Source organism: Pinus tabuliformis, chromosome 3_2, assembly GCF_031772625.1.
Source record: "Pinus tabuliformis cultivar Carrire ecotype Pingquan chromosome 3_2, CPIR1, whole genome shotgun sequence".
Classification (NCBI taxonomy): domain Eukaryota; kingdom Viridiplantae; phylum Streptophyta; class Pinopsida; order Pinales; family Pinaceae; genus Pinus; species Pinus tabuliformis.
In genome coordinates, this window is record NC_142302.1 from 1,177,421,910 (window position 1) to 1,177,447,912 (window position 26,003).

General features: G+C 39.1%; 1 protein-coding gene across 3 annotated transcripts in view; it reads left to right on the forward strand.

Moving 5' to 3' along the window:
* The window catches only part of LOC149184925 (uncharacterized), a 275,322-nt gene extending 249,747 nt beyond the window's left edge, over window positions 1-25,575 (forward strand). For all 3 annotated transcript variants that reach the window (XM_089419015.1, XM_089419014.1, XM_089419013.1), the window contains 2 exons: window positions 24,775-24,822; window positions 24,996-25,575. In XM_089419015.1, coding sequence (XP_089275141.1) covers window positions 24,775-24,822; window positions 24,996-25,049 — 102 coding nt within the window. In that variant the 3' untranslated portion in view covers window positions 25,050-25,575. The remainder of the gene's footprint in view (window positions 1-24,774; window positions 24,823-24,995) is intronic.
* Window positions 25,576-26,003: the final 428 nt, after the last annotated feature.

Here is a 26,003-nt window from a genome sequence, read left to right on the forward strand (position 1 = left end):
CTTATTTTGATATCTTCATCTTGTAGAGTTCTTGTCTTAATGAGATCACTTCTCCTGCAGTGCTTACGGAGAACAATTCTACAAGTTTGTCGTATATTTCTTTTGATGTTTCTAACTTTGATACATAGGGAATGAGGGGATCTTTGATGGATTCTATGAGAATCCTTTGTGCCCTTACTTCCCCTTTCATGTACTTTGCAAGTGCTTGAGCTTCTTCCTTTGGAGGTTTAGTGATTGAGCCCTTAACATGGTCCACAACTTCATTTTCTATGAGGATCAAATCTATCCTCTTCTTCCATGCAAGAAAGTTTGATGCCCCAACCAACTTGTTGCTTTCCTTGCAAAAAGACATTTTGATAGATTCAGATGTGGACATAAAGATACTTACTTGTGAAGATACTCCTTGATGACAATATCTTCAACCTGTTGCCTTCTTGATTTTGATGATGATATTGATAGTGGAGGATGACTTCTTGATGAATATGTCTTCCTTCAAAAGTGATCCTTGACTCAAGGAGAGGGAGATCACCTTGAATCCTTGATGATGATGATAACGCCTCTCTTCTTGCTTCCCTTGGATGTGTAGAATTCAAGATGCTTCAATTTGAGTAGAGGTAGGGTCTTTTGAGGTCTCCTTCTTCTCGATGTGATGGTTGAGCGAGGTTCCCAAGAATGCTTGAAGTGTAGAGTCCTTCTTTGAATGAACTAGGGTTTTTGAGGTCTTCTTTAGAAACTTCTTTGATGATTGATGTTCTTGATGATCTTCTAGTGTTTCGGCCCTTGAGTGTCCTTCTTTAAGTTGCCCTTCCTTGACTTGTCACCTTAGCTCTGATACCATGTTGAGAAATCTAGGGGCAGCAAGTGTAAGTGATTTCTCTTATCTTTGATAACTGCTTATGATATATATATATATATATATATATATTTTTCTTAATTTACTTCTTCTTTCCTTTGTTATAATTAGTGTTCTCTATCATGAATCAACTATCAAAACATAAAGAACAATGAGACAATAGGACACAAGATGTAAACGATTAGCTAGGGCCAAAACCTCTCCAACTTGAGAAGAAAACCCACCAGAATTCTTTCTCTTCTTATAAACCTTCAATTGAGAAAGACCTTTGATCCTTGACCAAGAACCTCCAAGACCAAGGCACACCTTGCTTCTGGTAATTCCTGCAAATTTGACTTCTGGCAACTTCTTCTGCGACTTCAACCTATCCAACAACTTCTTCTGCAACTTCGACCTATCGAACAACTTCTTCTACAGTTTGGACCTATCCAACAACTTCTTTTGCAACTTCGACCTTCCCAGTAGCTTGTTATGCAAAAACCTAACCCTAGCACATGTGAGAAATGATGGTGTGATCTTGTTCCTTTCTCCTTTGCTTAGGTAGATTTCTCTCCTAAAGAATTCAGCTTCCATAATGGCTCTTCTTAACTTCACTTCTGCAACTCGACTTTTACTGCAACAGCATGAACCTTAATTCCTCCACACGTGTGGAAAAAAGTAGGTGAGAAACAATTCCAAAAACTCGATTTTCTCTTCCTTCTTCATCCTCTTCTTCTTCGCATTCTTTTCCCTTTTTGTGATCCAACTTGTGTGAGTGAAGTGTGTTTTCCAAGTGAAGTCGATGTCTCCTTTATATAGGCTTTTCATTGGCTCAAATTTCTCCTTTTAGGCCGACTTGAATATTGCATCATGACTTGGTCTTGGAGGGTTCTTTGACTTGAATTTGACTCAAATAAATTCTTTTTACAATATGTAACATGCTCAAATGGTTCATTCATACTTGACAATGACTCGTACACCCTAGAAGATCTGAATGGGAGCTTGACCTATAAAATAAATTGCTCTTGAGCATGAAACCCATGCCTCAAGAAAACAATAACAAATTTATTTTTCTCAATACATTAAATACATAAAATCATGATTACTTATGTCATTATGAAAACCGAACCTAGTTAAATATTTCAACAAGATAAAGGCGAAAAAATATTCTTTTAAGTGAACACTAATGGTTAGATCAGTACCTTGCCTTTGGGAGAGATGGAGTCAAGGTGATTTTGTTATTTGGAGAGACTTAACTTGATGAAGGAGACCTCTAGGCAACTTCGCATGGAAAATTAGGGCATGAGAGCAGCTTCCAGAAGATTTTATACTTCAATGCAGTGTTGTGAAAATTGCGATATTATCGTTTTATCATGAGTTTTTCATCAGAATGAGAATATCGCGAGTAGTACTCGGAATTTTTTTTTTTGCCCGATTTTTTCGAAAAAATCGCAATTTTTTGGGAAAAAATCGTGGGGAAAAAGGATATTTATTTATTTAATTTTTTTTTTAGGAGGAGGAGGTGACCCAAGCTACCCCTGTCACACGTAGAGGACGTGGTCTACCTCCTTTAGCTCCTAGTTCTTCAGCTTCTAGAGCATAGTAGACTCCATAGTCTACTGTGGCCTGCCAACTCCATCGACATCTACATCTATAGGGGCAAGGGAAATCAGTAGTATTAGACTTTAGTTATTTGGTTCATTTCATTGTATATGACATTATGACTCATGATATGAGATACATTATTATATTTTTTGTTGATATTTTGAGGTTGAGTTGGGACTCAGGAGTCAGGACTTACTATTCAGGACATGATTCACTGTTATGTGTGATTCTAGCACTAGAAATGATATTAAACATCTTATATATTAGTTCTTTTATCATATTTATGTGTCAATGTATTTATTTTATGCTGTAGATGGTTTAGATATTAAAAAAATTGAAAAAAATGAAAAAAAATGAATATTTTTGTACCAAATGATATTTCCCGATTATTTCTGATGTTTTCCCGATAATTACCATTTTTTCCGATTTTTTCCTCGTGCCGATATTATCTCGATAACGATTAATGCAACATTGCTTCAATGTGCAAAAATTTATGACTTTTTAAGGTGTATTCAATGAAATCAAACCTCTAGGAACATTCACCCATCATACATGACACATATAACATATGCAACGCTTCAAAAGACTAAAAATTCCATAATTTCGCATCAATTAGAGGCAATTTCAGACTTATTGAGCGAAAATCCCATACATTATTCATGTGACAAGGTAAAGTAAAGAATAGACATGAAAAGGAGCACTTACATGTACAGTGAGTATATCCAATCATCAAATCAAGACAATTTTGAAGCTCCAAGACCAAGAGAATAGTATCCAAACATCAAAATTCATCCATGAAACCAAGCTCGTCCTCTAAAAGGGAATGCAAAATTCTCACAAGAACTACTAATCCCAAACAAGTGATGATGAGGGCTTAGAATGAGCCTCTATCATATTTATACAACTTTAATGGGGTTTCGATTTTCCTAATTAGCCTAATTTAGCCCCAAATAATAAAATAATACATAATAATGACATGACTTGGTGACAAGCCCACTAAGATAGCTCAATAATACAAAGAATAGCCTCTCAAGAGGGAAAAATTATGAATATGATGAGTCGTTGGGCCATTGAGGAGGCCTAATGGAGTCCAAATGTGCCAAGTTGAGTGAAAAGGCTCCAAACAGAGTGGACAAGGGGTTGGCCTCTTGTGTTCCAAGCAAGTGACATGTGGTGTTACCAAGTGGGTGTGGGAGCACAATGACATCCTCATGGATCTCCAAGTGGATCGATAATGCTTGTAAACCATCTGTAAGGGTTAGGATGATGACATAAGCTCTCCCTTTGTCCCCTGCAGTGTGACACATCCTCATTTGGACCCTGGAACATCTGCCATGTGTATGGTGCAAGTGTGGAGCTGGCTGGGCATGGTGAACTAGGTGCATCATCCTCATCCAAAAGGTGGAACACAAGAAATCATTGAATAGGTTGTAGGTGACTTCTACAACTCTCTTTTAGTAGAGCCCTGTTTCAACCCAACCAGATGATTTCTCAAAAATCAAAATGAACATTAAATCCATGTTACCTTTTTATGGTGGCCTTTCATCATGACATCTGCTTCTTGCATCAACATCCTTTTGCATATTGTATGAACCTATCTACAAGACATACATTACCAAGGTTTTCTTTCTCCAACATACATATTAGAGTCTTCATACATTCTTCATGGACATATCATATCTAATCCTTCCTCATATCAGATGTTGATCACTTAGCTTTTCTTCCTTTGGAACTCTTCTTTCACCTTTCTTCACATATAGCTTCCATGGGATCGTTTGTACATAGTTCCTTTCATCATAGGAACCATAGTTAACCACCTCATATTTTTCATGATGTCATATTATGTTGATTTCATCTTGTCGATATGTAGAAGAGTTCTAGGCATGGAAGAGTTTCTTTCTTCATTCATCATTCTCATGAGATAGAGTATTTTACCCATTCTACTTGCAACCATATGATGCCATGACTTTATCTTTTTATTACCAAATATATACATACCTCTTCCTTCATGTGGTCATCTAGACTTCCTTCCAACAACTTCCTTTCCTTGCTTGAAGATGAGAGTACTTCAACCAACTTGTCATGTTGCATATCTTTGTCACGATACCATCATCCTTCTTAACCAGTGGATTCCACACAAGGTGGAATGTAGACTATTTGTGAGACGCTTCTTCTAAGTGAACCTTCTAATGAACATTCCAATGGAGGATTTTTTATGGTCCTCATTTTGCAAATGCTTCTTCCTAATGATGATGATGTATGATGATCTCTTTATCTTCTATCTTATTAGATGACTTTCCTCCAACCATATACACTGCTACTTCGGTTGTCTTTATATGCATTTGATGAAGATGCCATGAGCTACATCCTCTTTATGATGTCAGTTTCAACCATGTAGACTTCTACTTCAACTATCCTTCTATGCTTCTATGATGATGTCATCTCTATCTCTACTATAATGCATCCTATCATACTATGATGCTTTCCATCATGACAACTATCTTCTACAAAACTGAAAAGAACTAAATATATGGTGTTATCTCAGTGATAGTAGAGGTCTTTCACTTCCTCCTCTGTCTTTTTCTTTTCAGGTTCTTCCACTTCTTCGGTGACATGGGCTTCATCTTTTCTCTTCTTATTGTCGCTCTTGAGTTTATGACAATTCCTTTTGAAATGCCCATATTCATTATAGTCATAGCATTGGATTTTTGACATATCAATTCTCTTGTGAAATCTCTTTCGAGGCTCAAATTTCCCAAATTTTCCTTTCTTCCTTATCGATGCTGCATATGCTTGAGTTTGTTCATTTGTCCCAACATTGTTTTTCGCCTTTAATCTAGATTTTTCAATCTTCCATAATGACCACAAATTGTTGAATAGAGTGGTTTCCTTCTTCCTATAGATGCTTGACATAAAGTTGCCCCATTCATCAAGTAGTGCATTGAGCACAATGGTGGTCATCTCTTGATTAGACATTACTTCTCCAAGTTCTTGTAGTTGGTCTCTAGTTTCAGACACCTTCATGAAATACGAAGCTATCCCTTCTTCCCTTGAGATTTTCATTTTGTATAGTTTGGTTCTCAAAGATATGATTTCTCCCGCAGTGCTCACAAAAATTAGCTCCACCAATTTATCATAGATCTCCTTCACTGTCTTCAACTTTGCAACATAAGGGATGAGAGAATCCTTCTTAGACTCTAGGAGGATCCTTTGTGCCCTTATTTCTCCTTTCATGTTTTTTGATAGTGCTTGAGTTTGCTCTTTAGATGGTTTGGTGATGGTGTTGAAGAATGTAACTAGTTTCGGTCTTCATAATTATATTTGAGTCATGATGTAATGTATTTGTCAAAAGAAAGAAAAAGAAATTTTATTATTTAAGAAACTGACTTATTAAAGCATGGGTTTCATGCTTGGGTCAAGTGTTTTTATGTCAAAGTCTCCATTGAAGACTTCTAGGGTTTATGTCAAGTGTCTTTGTCCATGTCATATTGTAAAAGACCCTTCTTGGTCTCTATTTGTAAGAGAAGAAATTTATTTTATTGTAAAATAGGTCAATTGGGCCTCCTCCACCAAGTCGGCCTAAACTGAGGGGCAAAAACACCTATATAAAAGCAGCAACTTGACCTCATTTGTCACACTCACACAAGAAGTTTGATTTGCAACTTCTAGGGCCAAAAAAAGTGTGAATTTCAAGGAAATAAGAGGAAAGGGCTAGCGAAGGAGGAGGTATTGTTAAATTGGCAACTAGGGCCAAACTCCATGTGGGTCGGCTTATTTATGGCAGCTGATATTTTTATTGGATCCCTCTCGTCGAGAGGTGTAGGATTGATCCAAAGATTATCCGATTCCGATAAGTATTCATGGAGATATGAATTTATTTTGTTTATGTAATTATTATCAAGCCGACCAGCTCTTATGTAGGCTCTAGAAGCCCAAACGTCATGTCTATTCAATCATCCGCCTTTAGTATAAATATAAGAGGATTTGATGTCATTTAGACTCACTCTTTAGGTGATCTCCTCTCCACGTCTTGGGTTTTTGGAGAAGGAGAAATACCAAAGAGTATGATGCCCTAGCTGCAAAATGATGCCCTAATTCTACGTAGGACAAGAAGACATCTATTCGCTGGCAAATGATGAATTTCTATATGCTGTTCATCTCTATATGCTGTTCAGGAAATTTGATGCAAGGTGAAACCCTATACGCTGACACATGGGAAACCATATACACTGTACGCTGGTCATGTATATATATATATATACATATACGCTGGTAATGAGCCGAATCGATGAAGTGAACGCAGTCATGATACGCTGCTCCTGGAGGCTTATACTCACATCAACGGAGTCATATATGTTGATATATATATATATATATATATATATACGCTGTCATGAAAACATTACTCACGCTGTTTATGAAAACATACAGTGATGCCCTAGCAGCAGTGGTCGCAGTAAGGAAGATAGCTGCCGTAGCCGCAGTGAGGAAGACATAGCCGCAGTATTTGATTTCATACGCAGTTATGGTGACAGTTAATATGTTACGCAGCAATGTGATACGCTTTTCATATATATGTTGATACGTTGGTTAATCTCTGGAAAATCCATGTACAGCGCAGTTATATATGGAATGTTGTTAGTCGCAGAAGCCTGCAATTGGATTATATATGGAATGCTGTCAGCATATACGTAGCAACTATCCTCTATAAGCTGTTATCTATACGCACAGAAATTGAATACTACTTACGCGCAGTTCTTGAAGACTCACAATCTGTCCCTGAATCTTCGGGTGATGAAGGAGCAGAAGTTACGCATTACAATGGGGTAGGGTTTCCGCAGAACAGAAGATACGCATTACTGTGGGATAGGGTATCCGCAAACAACGACTCAATTCTTTCGTGTGATCCACACTATAGGAAGGAGGGTACAAACCTCTGATAGCTGTAGGATCTAGATGCTATCGTAGTGTTTGGATACAGGCAGACCAGATCACGTATGACATGATAATGCCTTCTCACCTCAGGAACTAGGCATACTTGAAGAGGCATGAAACAGAAAGACAGACTTGGCATAATGGCGAGACACAGTACAGTATGATATTGAGAACTGTGACCCCTTACTATTCTCCCTGTCTTGGATTAATGGAGATCACAATGATACTTAAGAAGCAACCTTAGTCTCTGCATATTAGCACAATGAGAATTAGTGATAAAGGTTTCAAGCAATGTCAAGTGCTGCTGTAGTGATGACAGTGATAGTTACATTCTCAGCATAGTGGAAGAAGTTGTGTCAAGAATGATCAGTGACAAAGTCATGATCTAGTTCTTGTAAAGATCTTGATCTCGTTGAAGATTCAGAGATCACCTTTGTGGTAACTTCTAAGGGACAGGCATGGGCAACACAATGTTGAATGAGATCATGAGCAGCATGATGGATAGGATCATGAGCATGGGCAGCATGATCATGGACAGCTTGATGTTGAGAACAGCTCAGTGATACTTGGATGTAGCATTACATAATGAATTGGCAGCATCAAGACACATGGGCAGCATAATGTATGAGGTCATGGACAACATGATGTGTGGGCTGCACAATGATCATGAGCAGCATGATGATCATGGGCAGCATGATGGTGCTACACAGTAAGGTGCAGCAAATGGACGAGATGCAGCACGATGATAGGTGAAGGAGTCACCTTGAGAATCATTTGAAGCAGAATGTCTTCAACTGATCTCTTCATTATAGGAGATGATCTATGCTTAGATCTAGAGAAAGTCAAAGGGTTGACTTCTGTTGCAAATGTACTCTCTCTCTCTCTTTCTCTGCTGAACTTTGAAGATAAAAGAAGATTTGATCAAAGGGTTTCCCCACACATTGTGGGGTTTGTCCCTGGCTCGCGCCACATCTTGTGTCCTCTTGTCTTGGCTTGTCTTCTGCGTTTTATATTTATGTTCTATCTGCAGTTTATCGTAATGCTGATGTGATTGCTAACTGTGAAAATTTTAATAAATTGCTCTAGCATAGAACATACCTTAACTTAACAGGTATCAAGCACAAGAAGTCAAAATTCTCTCTCTCTATCACATGTGTGAAGCTGCTAAAGGGGCGGAAAACTCTAGACCTGAAGCTAGGTCGAAATTCTAAAGTTGGGGTTGAAATTCTGAAGTTGGGAAATCGAATTTCTAAATTGTTGCTGGGCTGAAGTTGCTGGAGAAGAGGACACTACTAAATCATCTTGGAAAGTTGACTTGGTGGAGGAGGAAAGTTTGTTGTTCTAAGGTTTTGGTCTATCGCATTTTGAATCTAGTGAAGGAAGAGTTTTTTGACTAGGTTTGCCCCTATATAGGGGTTTTAACCCTGGTTGAGTGGCTACATCTAGTGTCCATGATCTTCATGCTTTTGATTTGATAATTGTTTGATGAGAAGAAGATAAAAAAAGAACATAAAGAAATTAATAAGAACATAATAATATCACAAGTGATTATCAGTATAAGAAAATCTTTCTGCTTTTCCAATTTTCTAATAGATGGATCCCTTTACATATTCAATAACTTCATTCTACATTAGAATTAAATCTAATCTCTTCTTCCATGCAAGGTAGTTTGAAGTTCCAACCAATTTATTGTTCTCCTTGCAGAATGAAGTCATTTGGTTTGAGGATTGAGACGTAAAAATATATAGAATATTGTTAAGTGAGGATGCTTCTTTGAAGATGATATCTTCAACTTGACGCCTTCTTGATGATGTTGACAGTTTAAGATGTCTTCTTGAAGATGATTGCTTCGTTGATGATGTCTTCCTTCAAAGATGACAATGTTTTTTTGTTTTCAAGAAAGGGAGATTGCCTTGTTTTCTGTGATGATGATGGCAATGCTTCTTCTTGATTCTTTTGGATTTAAAGATGTGGAGTGTGGAGACTTCAAGATGCTAAAGTGTAGAATCCTTCTTTGAATTGAGGTCGGTCTTTGAGGTCTTCTATTACTTCCACAAGGTGTGATGATGTGATACTTGTGATTTGATGTGTACTCCTCCTTGATGCTCTTGATGCTCCTTGTATTCCTTGATGATTTGATGTCCTTGAAGCTTCTTAGTCCTCCTAGACGATCTCCTCATGCTCGGCCCTTGTGTATCCTTCTTCAAGATGCCTTTCCTTGTTGTAGTCACCTTAGCTCTGATACCTTGTTGAGAAATCTAGTGCAACTAAATTAGGTGATTTCTCTTACTTTGATAATTGCTTGTGATGTTCTTTTACTTAACATGGTGCACTTGTTATTAACTTCTTTCACTTGTTTATTATTGTGATCTTATCATCAAACAACTACCAAACTAAGAAAACAATGAGACAAGAAGACACAAATTGTTGGTTGCAAGCTAGGGCCAAAACCTCTTCTCTTGAGAGGAAAACCCACAAGAATTCTTCTCTTCTTATAGAATCTTCAAATGCCGAATTCCAAGACCTATGACTCAAGACCAAGACCACTCCAAGACAAGTCAAATCTCATCTTTGATGAGCTTCTCTTCCACAAAGTCAACACTAGTCAAACTTGCTCCAATTCTTTAGATTTCGGCCCCTTCTTCAGATTTTGATTTGTTGCAACTTCGGCTTCTACTGCAGAAACCCTAGTTGGCACATATGAGATAAATATGTTGATTTTCTTCTCTTTTCTCCTTCCATTGGACAACCACTTCTTCTCTAGCAATTCGGCTTGAATGATAGTCCTTCTTTCATCTGATTTCGTCCTCCTAATATCACTGCAATGTGAAAATTCTAAACTGGAACCCTATTGCAGCAACTGATATTATTTCTCGTAATTGTTAATTAATTAACAATTTATTTGCTACAGCAAACATCGAAATAAAAACTGTAACCTTCACAAATAAAATTCAGTGGAAAAAAATAAAAGCGTTGGAACCTAAGAAATGCTAGCACACACACATAAAATTAACACAATTATTTTTGGACAAAAGTCCCTGGAAAAACCTAATGTGGGAAAACCGGTGCAACAACTGACGATTTTATTATTATGCAGCAGTGAGAAAGTTTGAGTACAACTAGATGCCAAAATCTGGCAATCCTACAGAGAAAAATATTGGCAAAAAGTCTAGTGAGGAATTTCCTCACTCCACAGGCAATCCCTAGCACAACTTGCCTGTAGAAACTCGACCCTCTAACCCTCTGCGTCAGCCTCTGCATAGCTTGCTTGACGTCAAGCCTCTGGCTGGTCTCTGATGAAATCGTTTTGCCTTCTGCTGGTTGGAAACATGCTTCTTCGACACTCCGGGACTCCTTCCTAGCCTTTGGAATTGAAGACGTCTCTCCCTCTCAGCAAATTGAATTTTCCTCTAGAAGCTATTGCGCTGCCCCTGTGTCAGCTTCTTTGTGGCTCTTCTGCGTCTCTACATATGCACTCACTGGATCTGGAATACTTCCTCCAGCATCACTGTCTCTGCCCCTCACTCATTGCTTTGATCTCTAGCTCTCTCCGACAACTGACTGCTACTACTCTGGAAATCGATCTGCCAAGAAATCGAACTGCTCAAGTGTATTCTCCATCACCACATCGACCTCCTCTTATAATCCTCTGTTGGAGCACCAACGACCAAGATTAAAACATAATCAATGGCTAGGATCATTTTTGGATCGATCCGTGTGATTTTCTAGATGATTCTCGCCTTGACTTAATTCCCTAAGTTTAGACTTAGGAAATATTTAAAAACTGGTTAATAATCTAATTACGTCATTTCTAGGCGGAATTTTCAGAAAGGATTTTTGGGTTTTGGAGATCTCATGTTTTCTAGCCTCTCCACGAAATTTTGTGGCTGGAACACATCTGATGCTACAAAAACTAACACTCCCTCTTAGTGAGGAATGTGTTCTAGTGTTGCACTCCCTGCCACAATACCCTGTCTCTGCATCATCTCCTATTATGCTACTGATGTCTGGCTATATTGCCCACCAACCACTGCGCAACTCTGCGTCTGTGCTGCTGTTGACCTTGTTGTACTGCTTGCAACACTGCATCTGCACTGCAAGTCCCTCTCATTTGTTGCTGCTGCAACTGCAACATCTGCAGTTGAAAAGCATCCAAAATATTGAATCAATTATGATCAGTAAATGTATTTGTCACTCGAGTCTCTAACTGCTACTAGCCTCTGCACTATCCATTGAAGACTTTGCGTTGTTGCTGAAATTGCACTGTGCCAACTGCACTATGCTCCCCAACATCTGACTGCTACTGGTCTCTACAACTGTCACTCTGGCATCTGACTGCATCAACTGACATTGATCCATCCTGCTATTGAATAATGTGGGCCCTTGTAGCAAGGTATTGATCCATGAGGTGGACTCCTCAAGGATACTGCCCATTTGCAGCACTCTAGGGCTATAACATCAAGTCACACCACCTCTCCCCTAGAGGTATATCGATGAACATAGCGAAGTCTTCCTCTAGGCTCGAGGAAACCCTATCGATCTCTGAAGAAGCTACTTGCTGGTCTTGCTTCTCCTCCTTGTCCTTCTTCCTCAGAGGGCACTGGGTACTGTAGTGACCGAGTTCACCACACCTGAAGCACTTGACCTTTGACAAGTCCGTCTTCTTCTTTCTCTGTTCCCCCTGTCCCTAAATGGGACCATTTGATGTGAGGGCCACATTCTCCTCCTCCACTTTTTTCTATCCGTTGTTGCTACCACTGATGGAGCTCTTTAATAGAGCTTGTCTCAACTCCTCTTGTTGCAAATCGACCCACATTCTATCCCAGTCTTGTGGCCTATCTCTGCCCAATATGCTTTGGACAAAAACCTGCCAATTATCTGAGACGCTACTGAGTGCTAATCTCACTAATCTGTGGGTTGAGGCACTGCCCCAACAACTGACAGCGGGTCTCAGACCTCCTGAATCCTAGTAACGAAGGGGTCTATGCCTTCCCCTTTCTGCATCCGGATGAGTCTCAGCTTCTCCTCTAGATACATCTTCCACTACTCGGAAGTACCTTGGTTTAACGTGGAGAGAGCATTCCACATCTGTTTGGCGGTATCTTTGCCATCTATATGTGAGACAACATGATCCTTGACTCCATCTAGGATCAACCGCTTCACTCGCGCCATCTCTTTCTTGTATTATTTCTATTAATTTGCACCCTGAGGAACTGCCACTATAGCATAAATGTAGGCTTTCAGGTTATATTCATCTAGAAAGAAGAACATCCTTGCCTTGCAGATGACGTAGTTGGAAGCTCCATCCAACCTGTCTTGATCACGAAGCCCAGCAGTGGCCATCTCAACGATCTGTCGAAAACTTCCTCTTTCCTTTTGCTCGGTTGCTGCTGTTCTATTCGCACTCCCTTTTGGAGTGAGAAGAACTGCTCACAATCACTGTTGATCTGCAAGGAAAATCGAACTTCTTGAGACTAAAAGTTCCCTGAGGAAAATTTTCCCTCTGTGTGTGCTCTTCTCTCTTCCACCCCAACATTGGCTCTGCTCTAGCGAACTGTTGCAAAAACCACTGCGTCTAGCTAGAGATTTGCCCAACGAAAGTATTGAGCTGCTCCCTCTACCTCTGGAATCACTTGGCTTGAAAGGATCGAAGTTTTCTACCCGTCTTAGAAAAACTGGTCTTCCTCAAGCAACTCAGCGTCCTGGCGAAAGATTGTGCTGCCCTTGGGAATTTTGGCTTGTTGCCCACGCTGAGCAGCAAAATTCCTTCTTTCCATGTCTGAGCTCTCTAGCCGATCAACTGCGCTCTGATACCATTTGAGCATTCCAAACTGGAACCCTATTGCAGTAACTGATATTATTTCTCCTAATTGTTAATTAATTAACAATTTATCTGCTACGACAAATATCGAAATAAATACATTGCAGCCTTCACAAATAAATTTCCGTGGAAAAAAAATAAAAAAGCTGGAAGTTGAGAAATGCTAGCACACACACACACAAAATTAACACAATTATTTTTGGACAAAAGTCCTCGGAAAAACCTAATGCAAGAAAATTGGTGCAGCAATTGAGGGTTGTATTATTATGGAGCACTGAGAAATTCTGAGTACAACTGGATGCCGAAATTTGGCAATCCTACAGAGAAAAGTATTGCCAAAAAATCTAGTGAGGAATTTACTTGGCCCTTTGACCCTCTGTGCAACTTGCTTGATGCCAAGCCTCTGATTAGTCCTTGATGAAGTTGTTCTTCCCTCTGCTGGCTGGAAAGATGCTTCTTCGGCACTCCGGGACTCCTTCTTGACCTCTGGAACTGAAGACGTCTCTCTCTCAGCAAATCGAACTTGCCTCTAGAAGCTATTGTGCTACCCCCTGTCAGCTTCTTTGTGGCTCTTTTTCCTCTTTGTAAATGCATTCACTGGATCTGGAATACTTCCTCGAGCCTCACTGTCTTTGCTACTCACTCACTGCTTTGATCTCTGGCTCTCTCCGACAACTGACTGCTGCTACTCTGGAAATCGATCTGACAAGAAATCGAACTGCTCAAGTGTATTCTCCATCACCACTTCAACCTCTTATAATCCTCTGTTGGAGCACCAACGACCAAGATTAGAATATAATCAATGGCTAGGATCATTTTTTGATCGATCCATGTGAGTTTCTAGATGATTCTCACCTTGACTTAATTAATATTGATTAATTAACCATATTTCCAGAAACAATTTTTGGGTTTTGGAGATTTCATGTATTCTAGCTTGTCCACCAAATTCCGTGGCTAGAACACATCTGATGCTACAAAAACTAACATGCAATATTTTGGTTCTTGCTAGAATGTGTGATGCCCTACTTACTTTTCACGTGTGAGGGATTGTAGCCCAAAAACTTCAGATTTTGGTTTACTTTTTATCCCCTTGCTTCTCGTTGTTCTTCACTCCCTTTTAGGCCTTCTTATCTTCCTTGATCGAACTTGATTGCTTGTAAGTGAGTTGTCTTCAAATGAGGCCGAGTGCTTCTTATTTATAGGCTTCTTTGAGAGCCATAATAGGCCGACTTGTCTTGGAGAGTGTTTTGACTCAATTTTGACTCAAATATATTCTCTTAACAAGATACAATATGCCCAAAAGGTTCTTTACATGTTTCAATGACTCAATAAACTCCTAGAATGACAAAGCCCTAGAAACACTCAATGGGTGCTTGACCTGCAAATACAATATCCTTGAGCATGAAACCCATGCTTCAAAATAATAATAATAAAATTTATTTTTCTCTTTTCATCAAATACATCAAATCATGTTTACATTAGACATTATGAAGACCGAACCTATTTACACTTTTCAACATGCACTTTCTCAGACCCGTTGAATTTTGTAGCTATGGTCGGTCTTCATAATTAATATTTTTAGCCCTTCAAATGTATGTAATGATATATACAAGACATGTTCTTCATGTCGGCTTCAAGAAAAAGGACTTTTGAATTTTGAAATTTAAAATTTTGGCTCCTAGAATATCAAATCGGCTCCACTTGCTTAAGTCGGCCCAACCCAAGGGATGTGCCCCTTGGGACACCCTAATCACTAGGCTTCCTTCCTTTGGACAAGAATTTTGGATCACTTCTGACTTCTGTTCATATAAAAGGATGAATCTGAGGCTTATTGAAGGACAAATCCGTGGCTTAATATAGGACAAATTTGTGGCATGGTGTGGGAACTCTAAGGTGGCAGCAGGACCGAATCTCTGAGATGGAAACGTGACTGAAATCTCTGTGGTGGCAGCAGGACCGAATCTTTTAGATGGAAGCGTGACCGAAATCTCTGTGGTGGCAGCAGGACTGAATCTCTAAGATGGCAACAGGACCAAATCTCTGACGTCGCAGCATGACTGAAATCTCTGTGGTGGCAACATGACCATCTCTATTGAATGTTGATTTTTGTAGCTTGGGAGGTACTCCAAGCCTTGAGGATCGAGGGTTTGGTGGAAGGAGTTGCACAAGTGGCCTTGTGGGCTTGAAACCCAAGGCTGGGGTTTTGCACCCAAAGTTGTTGGGCCAAAACCATGGAGAGATTTCTACATGTGATGGATGGAGATGATAAAGGATGGCAAGAAGAATCCAACGCAACGAAAACTGTCGAAATCCGAGTTGTAGAAGTTGAGATATGATTTTTTGAAGATATGATGGGTTAATTTGTCTAGTTGGGCAAGTCACCTTAAGGTCAAAGTGATGCCCAAAGACAAATTCGTTGGAGCCACTTGATGCATATAAATATAGATCAAGTGTGAGACATAATTCACATCCAAGAGCAATCTCATCAAGAAAATACCTTTGAAATTTACAGTGAAGATCTGAGGCTAGCGTGGAGCAAGAAGTATGACCTTGGGAGGAATTTCTCTCTGTTTTAGGATGCAGACTTCTTGCAGGACTAAGCCACAGGCTTGAGGAGAGGTAAGGGCTACTTCTGTGCTTGTTATATTGTGTATTGGACTTTTGTTTGGGCTGCAGGTGGGTTGTAGCTACAACAACATATATGGAGACTTGTTGAAGGGCCAAGAGGCTGAGTAAGGGTCCTCTCACCTAGCCACAACCTCTAAGTGGCCACCGCAGCCTAAACAGAGGGTGTTAACTCTTGAACAGTGAGAAGACTTCTTGTTGTAGCTTGACTGCAGGCTATTGTGAAAATTCCTATACTGAAGGAACCCCTACTGCAGCAAAACTGAAATTACTTCTCTTGCTTGATTTTAATATACATTGTCAAGTTATTTTCTGAAAAATATTGAAGTAAATTACTTCTGCAGCCTACACCAATTTAATTTGATTACATGAAACAAGAAATTGAGCAAAGAACAAGATACATAGGACACCGTTATTTTTGGACAAATAGTCCTCGAAAAAACGCAATGCGGGAAAACCGGTGCAACAACTCTGAGGATTTTATATTATTAAGCAGTAGTTACGAATACAATGCTGGATGCCCTCCCGACAATCCAGCTATAGAGAAAAATATAATGGCGAAAAACTGAGTGAGATTACCTCACTTCACCCATCAGTTTCTAGCTGATATGGCAGCAGAACTGGCAAACCCCTGGCTATCTTTGTGTTGGCCCTGCGTCAACCCTGCGTTGTCTCTTCTGCGTCAACCTCTCCCGACTGTTCTGGTAGCTCTCCAGCAGTTCCAGATTTCTGTGTGAAGGCAACTTCCCTTCTGCGCTGGCCCTTTTGGATCTATGTCAAGCTTGCATGGGCCCAGACTAGCTCAGCGTCAGTCCCTCTAGGTGCTGCGCTATCTCCACTGGTGGCTCTCCACCTCTCTGCCCAGTATTCCCAAACTATCCCTGCCCCTCTGCTGCAGAATGATCACTTAGTTTGAATTTCTCAGCTTCCGAGCCCTAGAAATTTTGAACTCTAGATCATTTCGTTTTCCCGGTGTGTTTCTGAATGAACCCCAACAACGATCAAAGCATACATGATCTATCTACTATAAACTAATGGAATCGAATACATTGAAACACATAATCATCACATATATGAACAAGAATATATATCCCAAGCCTCTTTCTTATACTTTTCTTGTTGAGACTTCAACGACCGAGATTAAGTCTCTAATCAATGGTTAAGATTAAAAACTTGACTTCATCCTTTCTAGAACATTCTCACCCATATTTTGATTAATACCCATTAATACTTTAATTTTCTTAAGTTTAGACTTAGGAACCCCATTAAAAATATTAATTATTTTAATAAAATACAATCCGGGTGGAATTTCACCAAATGGTTTCTGGGTTCTTTAGAACTCATGTGCCTTAGCCTCTCCACCAATTTTCATGGCTAGTGCACATCCGATGCTACTAAACACTAACACTCCCTCTTAGCGAGGAATGTGCTCTAGCAACAATGTCCAACTGCATGTTGCTCTGTCTCTGAATCATCTCCTTTCTGCACTGTTGCTGCCATCAACACTGTGCTATTGCTGCTACTGTACTGTTGCTGATGACACTGCCACTACTGCATATGTACTACAACTCCCTCTCAAATGTTGCATCTGCTATAATGCTAGCACTGCCACTGCTAACACTGCATTCGTACTGCAACTCAGTTGTTGAGAGAAGCAATTGAAAAGACACCCAAAATTACTGAACTAACTGTGTTCAACATAATACCATGTGAATGTTGAAATCTGACTGCTACTAGTCTCTGACCCTCTGAACGTTCTGCACTGGTGCTAACTTCTGCATGCTGCCAACCTTGCTCTGTGCTAATCAGTCTCTAGTCTCAAGCTACTGCATCTCTCTCCAACCAACCCATTGCATCATCTGACACTAAGTCCATCTCTCTACTGCTGAATCTCGGGCTCCCGTAGTAAGGAATTGATCCAAGAGGTGGGTTCCTCAAGGATCTTGCCCACATGTAGTCCTCCCGACTACAGTTCTATATCGCTCCATTTCCCTCTTGGAGATGCATTGGTACTCATGGCAAACTCATCTTCGTCAATTTTTGCTGGAGAAGCCTTAGGATCATGTTTCTCGTCCTTATCCTTTTGGTTCAAAGGACACTGGGATGCAAAGTGGCCCATCCCGCCACATCTGAAAAATTTCAACTTCAAAATGTCCTTTCGCTTTTGTTGTCCCTTTGATGCTAGAGCTGCGTTCTCCTCCTCCTCCTTGGTCTTCGTGCCACTCCCACTGCTGCCATTGAGGTTGACCTTAACCAGAACCATCCTTAATTCTTCCTGTTGAAGGGCTACCCACATCTCCTCCCATGAAGGTAGTCTTTCCCTGCCCAATATACTTTGGATGAAGACTTGCCATTCATCCAAGACTCCATTCAGGGTCGCCCTTACCATTGCGGTAGACTGAGGAGTATACCCCATTGTAGCAAGCTAGTCTCTAGTGTCCTGAAGATGTTGAAGATAGGAGTTAACCCCTTTTCCTTTTTGCACCAACGTCTGCTGCAACTTTTGTTCTGAGTACATCTTCCGCTGTTCGGAAGAACCTTCATACAGTGAAGAAAAATCTTCCCACATTTCTCGAGCTGTATCTTTGCCCTGCAAGTGTGAGACCACATGATCTCAAACTCCATCGAGTATGTACCTCTTCGCCTTTGCCTGCTCGACCTTGTACTTCTTCTTCTGATCATTGTTTGTGGGAACAACCACAACACTCTTAATGTAAGCTTCGAGATCGTACTCCTCTAGAACAGCTAAGATTTTGGTCTTCCATATGACATAGTTGGAAGCTCCTTCCAACCTGTCTTGATCTCTAAGCCCATGTGATGCCATCTCACCCAAATTGTCGAATTGACTCCTCTAGTCACTACGCAGCATTGGTTTGCTGCCTGACAAGTGAAAGATTCGAACTTTTGATGAAAAAAGTCCTCTGAGGAGAAAATTCCCCTTCTATGTGTCTTCGCTCTTTTCCAACAGATTTCTACCCTGGCAGAAATTGTGCCCTTCAATCATTGTGTTGAGGCTCTGCGTCACTCCCTCTGCTTCTGCAAGCTCATGAACTGGAAATCGTACCTCTGTCGACTCTCTCAGAGAGAGATTTCCTCGGAATCTCTGCTTTCCCGGAAAGGATTGCGCAATCCCTTCAAGGGGATTCCAATTGCTACCAAATGCATTTGTTGGCCTCTTTGCTCAGTGCTAGATCTGCGCTTCCTATTTCAAAATCAATGCTCTGATACCATGTGAAATTTCTATGCCTAAGGAACCCCTACTATAGCAAAATTGAATTTACTTCTCCAACTTGATTTTAATATACATTATCAAGTTATTTTCTGAAAAATACTGAAGTAAATTACTTCTGCAGCCTACACCAATTTAATTTGATTACATGAAACAAGAAACTGAGCAAAGAACAAGATACATAGGACACTGTTATTTTTGGACAAAATAGTCCCCACAAAAACCGAATGCAGGAAAACCGGTACAACAACTTTGAGGGTTTTATATTATTAAGTAATAGTTCTAAATACAATGCTGGATGCCCTCTCGACAATCCAGTTATAGAGAAAACTATAATGGTGGAAAACTGAGTGAGATTACCTCAGTTCACTCGATAGTTTTCAGCTGATCTAGCAGTAGAATAGGCAAACCCCTGGCTATCTTTGCGTTGGCCCTGCGTAGGTCTTGCGTCAGCCTCAGAGGCTCTGCATTAGCCCTGCGTTGTCTCTTCTGCCTCTTGGAGCCTCTGCATCAACCTATCTCAGCTGTTCTAGCAGATCCCTGGCAGTTCCAGATTTCTGCGTGAAGGCAACTTCCCTTCTGCGCTGGCCCTTCTGCCTCTGTGTCAAGCCTGCATGGGCCTAGACTAGCCCAACGTCAGTCCCTCTAGGTGTTGCACTGTCTCCATTGGTGGCTCTCCACCTCTCAGCCCATATTCCCGAACTACCCCTGCCCCTTTGCTGCAGAATGATCACTTAGTTCAAATTTCTCAGCTTCCAAGCACCAAAAATTTCGAACTCTAGATCAATGAGACTTCAATGGCCGAGGTTAAGTCTCTAATCAATGGCTAAGATTAAAAACTTGACTTGATCTGCTTTCACCCATATTTTGATTAATACCCATTAATACTTTAATTTTCCTAAGTTTAGACTTAGGAACCCCATTAAAAATATTAATTATTTTAATAAAATACAATTCGGGTGGAATTTCACCAAACGGTTTCTGGGTTCTTTAGAACTCATCTTCCTTAGCCTCTCCACCAATTTTCATGGCTAGAGCACATCCGACGCTATCAAAAAGTAACAGCTGTAGGGTGTTTTTAGAAGGATTCCAAGGCAAAACAGTGTGTGGAAGAGGCCTAACAAGGGAAAACAATGAAGGATAGTCAATTGAAAGGGAAAACGTAGTGATTGGAGTATTTCTTAGGTGTTGTAGTAGTGTGACTTCAGCCCTAACTAGAGCTTAGGTAGCACAGATTCCAATGACAAGAGTAGACCAGCAGTGTGTTGGAGGTTGTGCTCTCTTGTTGATGAGATTTGCAAGTGGATGGGTGTCCTGAATCCTAGGAGAGGACATGATAAGAAGTTTGTTGGCAACCAGGAGAAGGGTTTCCTAGATGTTTGGATGCCCTAACTAGGAGCAGATGCTACAACAACACTGGTCACACATGGTCTGTTGGAGGGCAACGTGAGAGTAGACCAAGTGTGGACATTAGATTAGGTATTTATGGTCTGTTGGAGGACAGTGTGATATTGCCCAAGTTGGAGCCCAGGGTGCATCATCTTCATGGACTTAGAAGGTTGCTAGAGTGGTATAAGATGAGCTCAAGGGTTTGATCAGCTAGGAGCAGTTTGAGCAATCCTAGACTTGTGTGTAGAGAAGGATTTCTACAATAGATGATGGGTAGTCCTCCTAGCCCATGTTCATTGTGGGAGATAGACATCTTGTAGTGATAAGTGGCAGTCCTTCATGCCCTATGTTGGTCTTCATTGGAGCAGCACAGGAAGACCATAGTGGGCTGAAGTCCCTGAGTAACTGAGGAGCAACAATGGGCAGCGACAGGAGTCTCGATGTGCTGTGCCCTTGATGGACTAAGGCACAACTAGTGACCAGATTGGAGAGTCAAGGTTCAGTGGCTAGGTGGAATTGGATCGTTGATAGAGGCAGTGCTGCAGATCGGGATCCAAAGGACCGGGCAGGTACAAGGTACGACCAGGAGGCGTTGAAAGAGTGCGCGATAGCCAGATGGTCAAAGTATCTTGTTGAGGGTAGATTGGTTGTCAATGGATTGACACCAAGCCCCAATTTTGTATTCTTGTACTAGTGGATGTATGAGGGCCATTATCCCTGGTACGGGAGCCCTAGACTGTTGCATTATTCAGTTTGATTAATATAACGAAGTTGGGTTATTGTACAAAATTGTGTAAAAGGTTGTCTATATTTTGTGCACTAGTAGATTTACTGCTGTTTATATTCGGCTGTGCAAAGTAGTTTTGTTGTGATTCTTGGTTTGGTAGTATCAGTGATTTAAGATTCTACCCCAGACACCAAGGTTGTGGAAATTCAACATGGAAGGTAGCAGGCTGCAATTCTGAGGCAGAACAGAAGGCCAAATTTTGTCCTTATATCTCATAGTTGACTAAATTCTTTATAGAGTAGTTTGACTTGGATAGAAGATAGCATTAAGGGAATTTTTAGGTGTAAAATGAGCCTTCTAAGAAAAATGTACAACCAAAATAAAATTTATAAGAACCATTAGGATTTACGATGATGATGTCAACCATGGGGGATGACTCACCATTTTTGGAGTAAAAAAATACGTATATTAAAAAATAATAAAACTACTTTTTCAACTCGTATTTTCATCTTATCTCCCTAAGGTTTTACTCAAATTTCAAGCGGGAGTACTCGTTGGATGCAAAATTTAATTCCTGATCCAGGGAGTACCCATGTTGCATACTTTCGATGAACCCTGCTACACGAAAAATGAGAAATACTTGCAAAAACATGATTGTATGCAACATGGGTATTCCATGGATGAGGAATTAAATTTTGCATCCAACGAGTATTTTTGCTTGAAATTTGAGTAAACCCATAGGGAGATAAGTTGAAAAATACGTGTTGAAAAAATAGTTTTTTTTTTTTTCCCTCTAAAATTTGATGATGGAATCTAATTTTATTTTATTATTTCCAATATTATTTTATAATTTCCTTAGGAGGCCCATTTTAGACCTCAAAAGTCCCTTAATGTTTGACTTGGTTTGATCAAGACTTTATCACTTGTCAGTTTGACTTTTATTCTTACTAGAAAGATTAGATGTATTTTTTGTTGAACTGAATAATTTCTCTGAGGAAAAGGTTGTTTGGTTTTTCCCAAAAGGTGGGTTTTCCCAGTGTAAAATATTTGTGTCTCTTGTTTGGCTCTCTTCATGATCCTAATGGCATTTTTATTTCTACCATTGAGCTCTTTTCTGTAATTACTTAATGATGAATGTAATTATAAGAAAAACTAAGTTGATAAATCATTAGAAGTAATTATCATTTTAGAAGACCTTGAAAAATCAAGAGTACCCAATACGGTAGAATGGAAGTGCTTCTCCACTCCTCACTGAGATGTCTCTCTCAATGTCTTGTGTTGTTGTATGGCGTGTATTCTCCTCTCCTTAGCCATGCTTTTATAACTTTACATTGAGCTAAATCCATAACCCTAATCTCTAAAGTGATTGACGATCAAGATTAGATTTCGCCTCGCTTGAGATCAATCACTGAGATTAAAACATAATTATTAAAATAATTTACGTTACTTTTCCTAAATTTCTTTAGCTCAATTAGCCAACATAATAATTATGTGCTTTTCCTAAGTTGTACTTAGGCTAAAGTACAATAACAACTTGCTCAGACTTGAGCAAGTGTTCTAAAGAGATTTGTGGGTGACTTTTTGCAGGTCTAGACACTTGGGCTTGTGCAGAAGTACCTCCCGGCGCTACAAACATCAACAATTATTTGATGGGTACTGAAATACTTTTAAGTTTAACAGTTACAATGAGAGTAGATAGTTATTTTGCATTCATTAAATTTCCTTTTTGTCAACTCATGAATATACTAAAAGCCCAGTGAACACTGTATGTGCGAGTCATGAAAAGCTGCAGGTTCCATTTGAAGATAAACATAAAATTATGTTGTTCACTAAACAATATGTTAATTAATAAGCATGTTCATTATTTATGATCAAAATGAATACTTCCCGATACTAAATGAGAGAATAGTAATACCTTTCTGTTTAATGAGGTATGACTTTTGCATGGGGGAGCATCTTCTAATGGACTTAATAAAATTAACTTCTTCTCTTAAAATATTAGCGAAGGTATTTAAAATATAGAATTGCACGATGGTAAATGTTATTAGCAGGAGATTTAAAAGCTTATCATTGCATCTTGAATAACAACGGAATTGTAGTTGTAGAGGTAAGTGTCATAATTGGACTTTTATATGTGAATATGAAGAAAGTTGTAGAATGTTCAACGGATAGGCAGGACTCTTGACCTGGCCAAAAAAATGCACCGTACCCTGAAAGTTTAGAAACCTAAAAAGAGAATGGCCAAGGTTTTATACCTAATTCTTATGATTAAATTGTATAATTCAGAGTCAAAGTGTTTCATTCTTTTGACAAAAACAACATTTGCATCAATGTTGCACAAAGCGCGATCGGGATTTAATCGGCGCCGGGAAAAAAGCGGAAAAAATCGTTAAAAGCGGGAAAAAAGCGGAAAAAATCGGGAAAAAAGCGTTTGGCACAAAAATATTCATTTTTTTTCATTTTTTTTCAATTTTTTTAATATCTAAACCATCTACAACATAAAATAAATACATTGACACATAAATATGATAAAAAAACTAATATATAAGATGTTTAATATCATTTCTAGCGCTAAAATCACACATAACATTGAATCATGTCCTGAATAGTAAGTCCTGAGTCCCAACTCAGCCTCAAAATATCAACAAAAAATATGATAATATATCTCATCATGTCATAATGTCATATACAATAAAATGAAAGTCTAATCCTATTGATTTCCTCTGCCCCTCTTGCGAGAAAATGGCACAACTTTCTGTTTCCCTCTAGATGTAGAAGCTGGTGCCTGTGCTGGTGGAAATGGCAGTGGAAACAGCAAAATGACATAAAAAAAATCGATTTTCGCCTATTAAAAGCCCGCTGCCCCGTGCCTCTGCGATTTTTTCTGTAAAAATCGCGATTTTTTGGAAAAAATCGCTATAAAAAAAAGTCCGCGATTTTTTGGTATAAAAATCGCGATTTAATCGGGCAGAGGAAAAAATCGCGATTTTCCGATAAAATCGCGATTTTATCGCGATTTTAACAACACTGATTTGCATGCCTAAGAATGATCAGGAATTCATATGCTAATACATCGTGCACTAGTTCTACTAAACTAACATTTTTTGGATGAACAAATGCTGTTAGTGAATCTTATGTTGTCAGAGTTATGGTTGGCTTCTGCATTCGCTTGTCAATCATGTTAGAAATATTATTTTCTTGTGTTAATTTCAATCAAGCTATCTCAAAGTATTTAACTGCACGGGTGACCTTCACAACAAGTTAAGAGTTAAGTGACATGCAAATTAGTAGATATATTCGATATGTATCCTTGCAGATCTCTTGTTTTTCAAGCTTGCCAAATGTGACTCTCATCGTTATGCAAGCTGCTGTTTAGAAACAACATGATGGAAGTTTATGTTTAGTCTTTAGAATTCACATGGGGCTCACGTCCCCAAACAAATAAAAATGCAACAGAAATTATAAACAAGGATTGCTACATATTTTCTTTCCATTTTCTCCTCATGGATGGCTGTATTAACTTCTATACCAATCCTGGATGGCTGTATTAACTTTACCAATCGGTTTAAATATATCTAGCACGGGACTCAACTAGAGTTTGCATGTTGCAGGTCGGTGGTCAAGGAAGCTCAGAAATTATTAGAAGCTGCTTATGCCCTGTGAGAACTAGTCATCTGCTTTATCCTCTTAAAAAGTGCATTTTTGTATCTGGGTGTTCCGTTAAATTTAAGATTTTGGATGATCCTACTTGAAGTCCTTTGCTAACTTCTTTATACTTCAAACTAGTTAAGGTTTTCTGTTTGAAGGTTCTGTTTTTTGCTATAATATGCAGGTTCCAAAAGGAAGGACTTCTATCCATGTAAATCTGTTTGATTGCACCCTATGAAGTCAGCTAGTTTGAGTTTGCAAGTAATAATGCCCCGATACACCCAATAGTTCACCTATACTTGAATGTGCAAGCAATAGGTGACAGGAAAGTCCATGTATTGAATCTATTTGGGATTGCAAGTAGCTGTGTCTGGATGCATCCAATAGCTCACCTAGTGCAAGGATTAGTTGACAGGAAAGTCCATGTATTCTATTTGCATAATCCAACCATCCATGAATAATGTGTTCGCGTTATTGTTTAGATTAAAGATGTGATTACTCGAGCCAATTTTTCATGGTTCGTATCATTATTGTTAACGTTTATAATTTGTTTTCTTATCTTAGAATTTTCTTCTTCACGGGGTAATATCATTCTAATAGAGGGAAAGAGGGACGAGAAACATCCACAAAAACGTTTTCTAATTCGTAGAGGAGAGGCGGGACATTCTATTCATGGCATTTGGGAACAAAAAGTATGTTTAACAGCAAAGAATCTGGCGTGGCAATAAATAACATTGAAAACTTAAAATTATATTCTAACTATATATTTACAATTCTTAACATCTTATATACCTCGCATTCGTTTTAGGAACAACAATTTTCTGGGCTGTGTTATTCCTTTTGAGTAAACGGATCTAGCTAGTGAATTCTCCATTAAAAGTCTTCTTATAGTAATGGTAACCAGTGACGTTCTATATAAAATGTTATTGAATTTTTTTTTCCTGGGAATTATAATTTTGGTTTACTCTCTCATTTACTCATTTAATTGTTTAAATAATGAAAATAGCTAGCATGGTTCTTATTAATTATTTAAGATTCATTTTCATTTTAAATTTAAATTTATCCATTTTCAAATATTAATAGAGATTTTAAAAGATATCAAATTGCAGAATTTGTAATGTTTGCTTCATATATATATATATATATCAAGAAATGCATTGGGCACTCTTTGTCAATTTGAGATTTGCACACA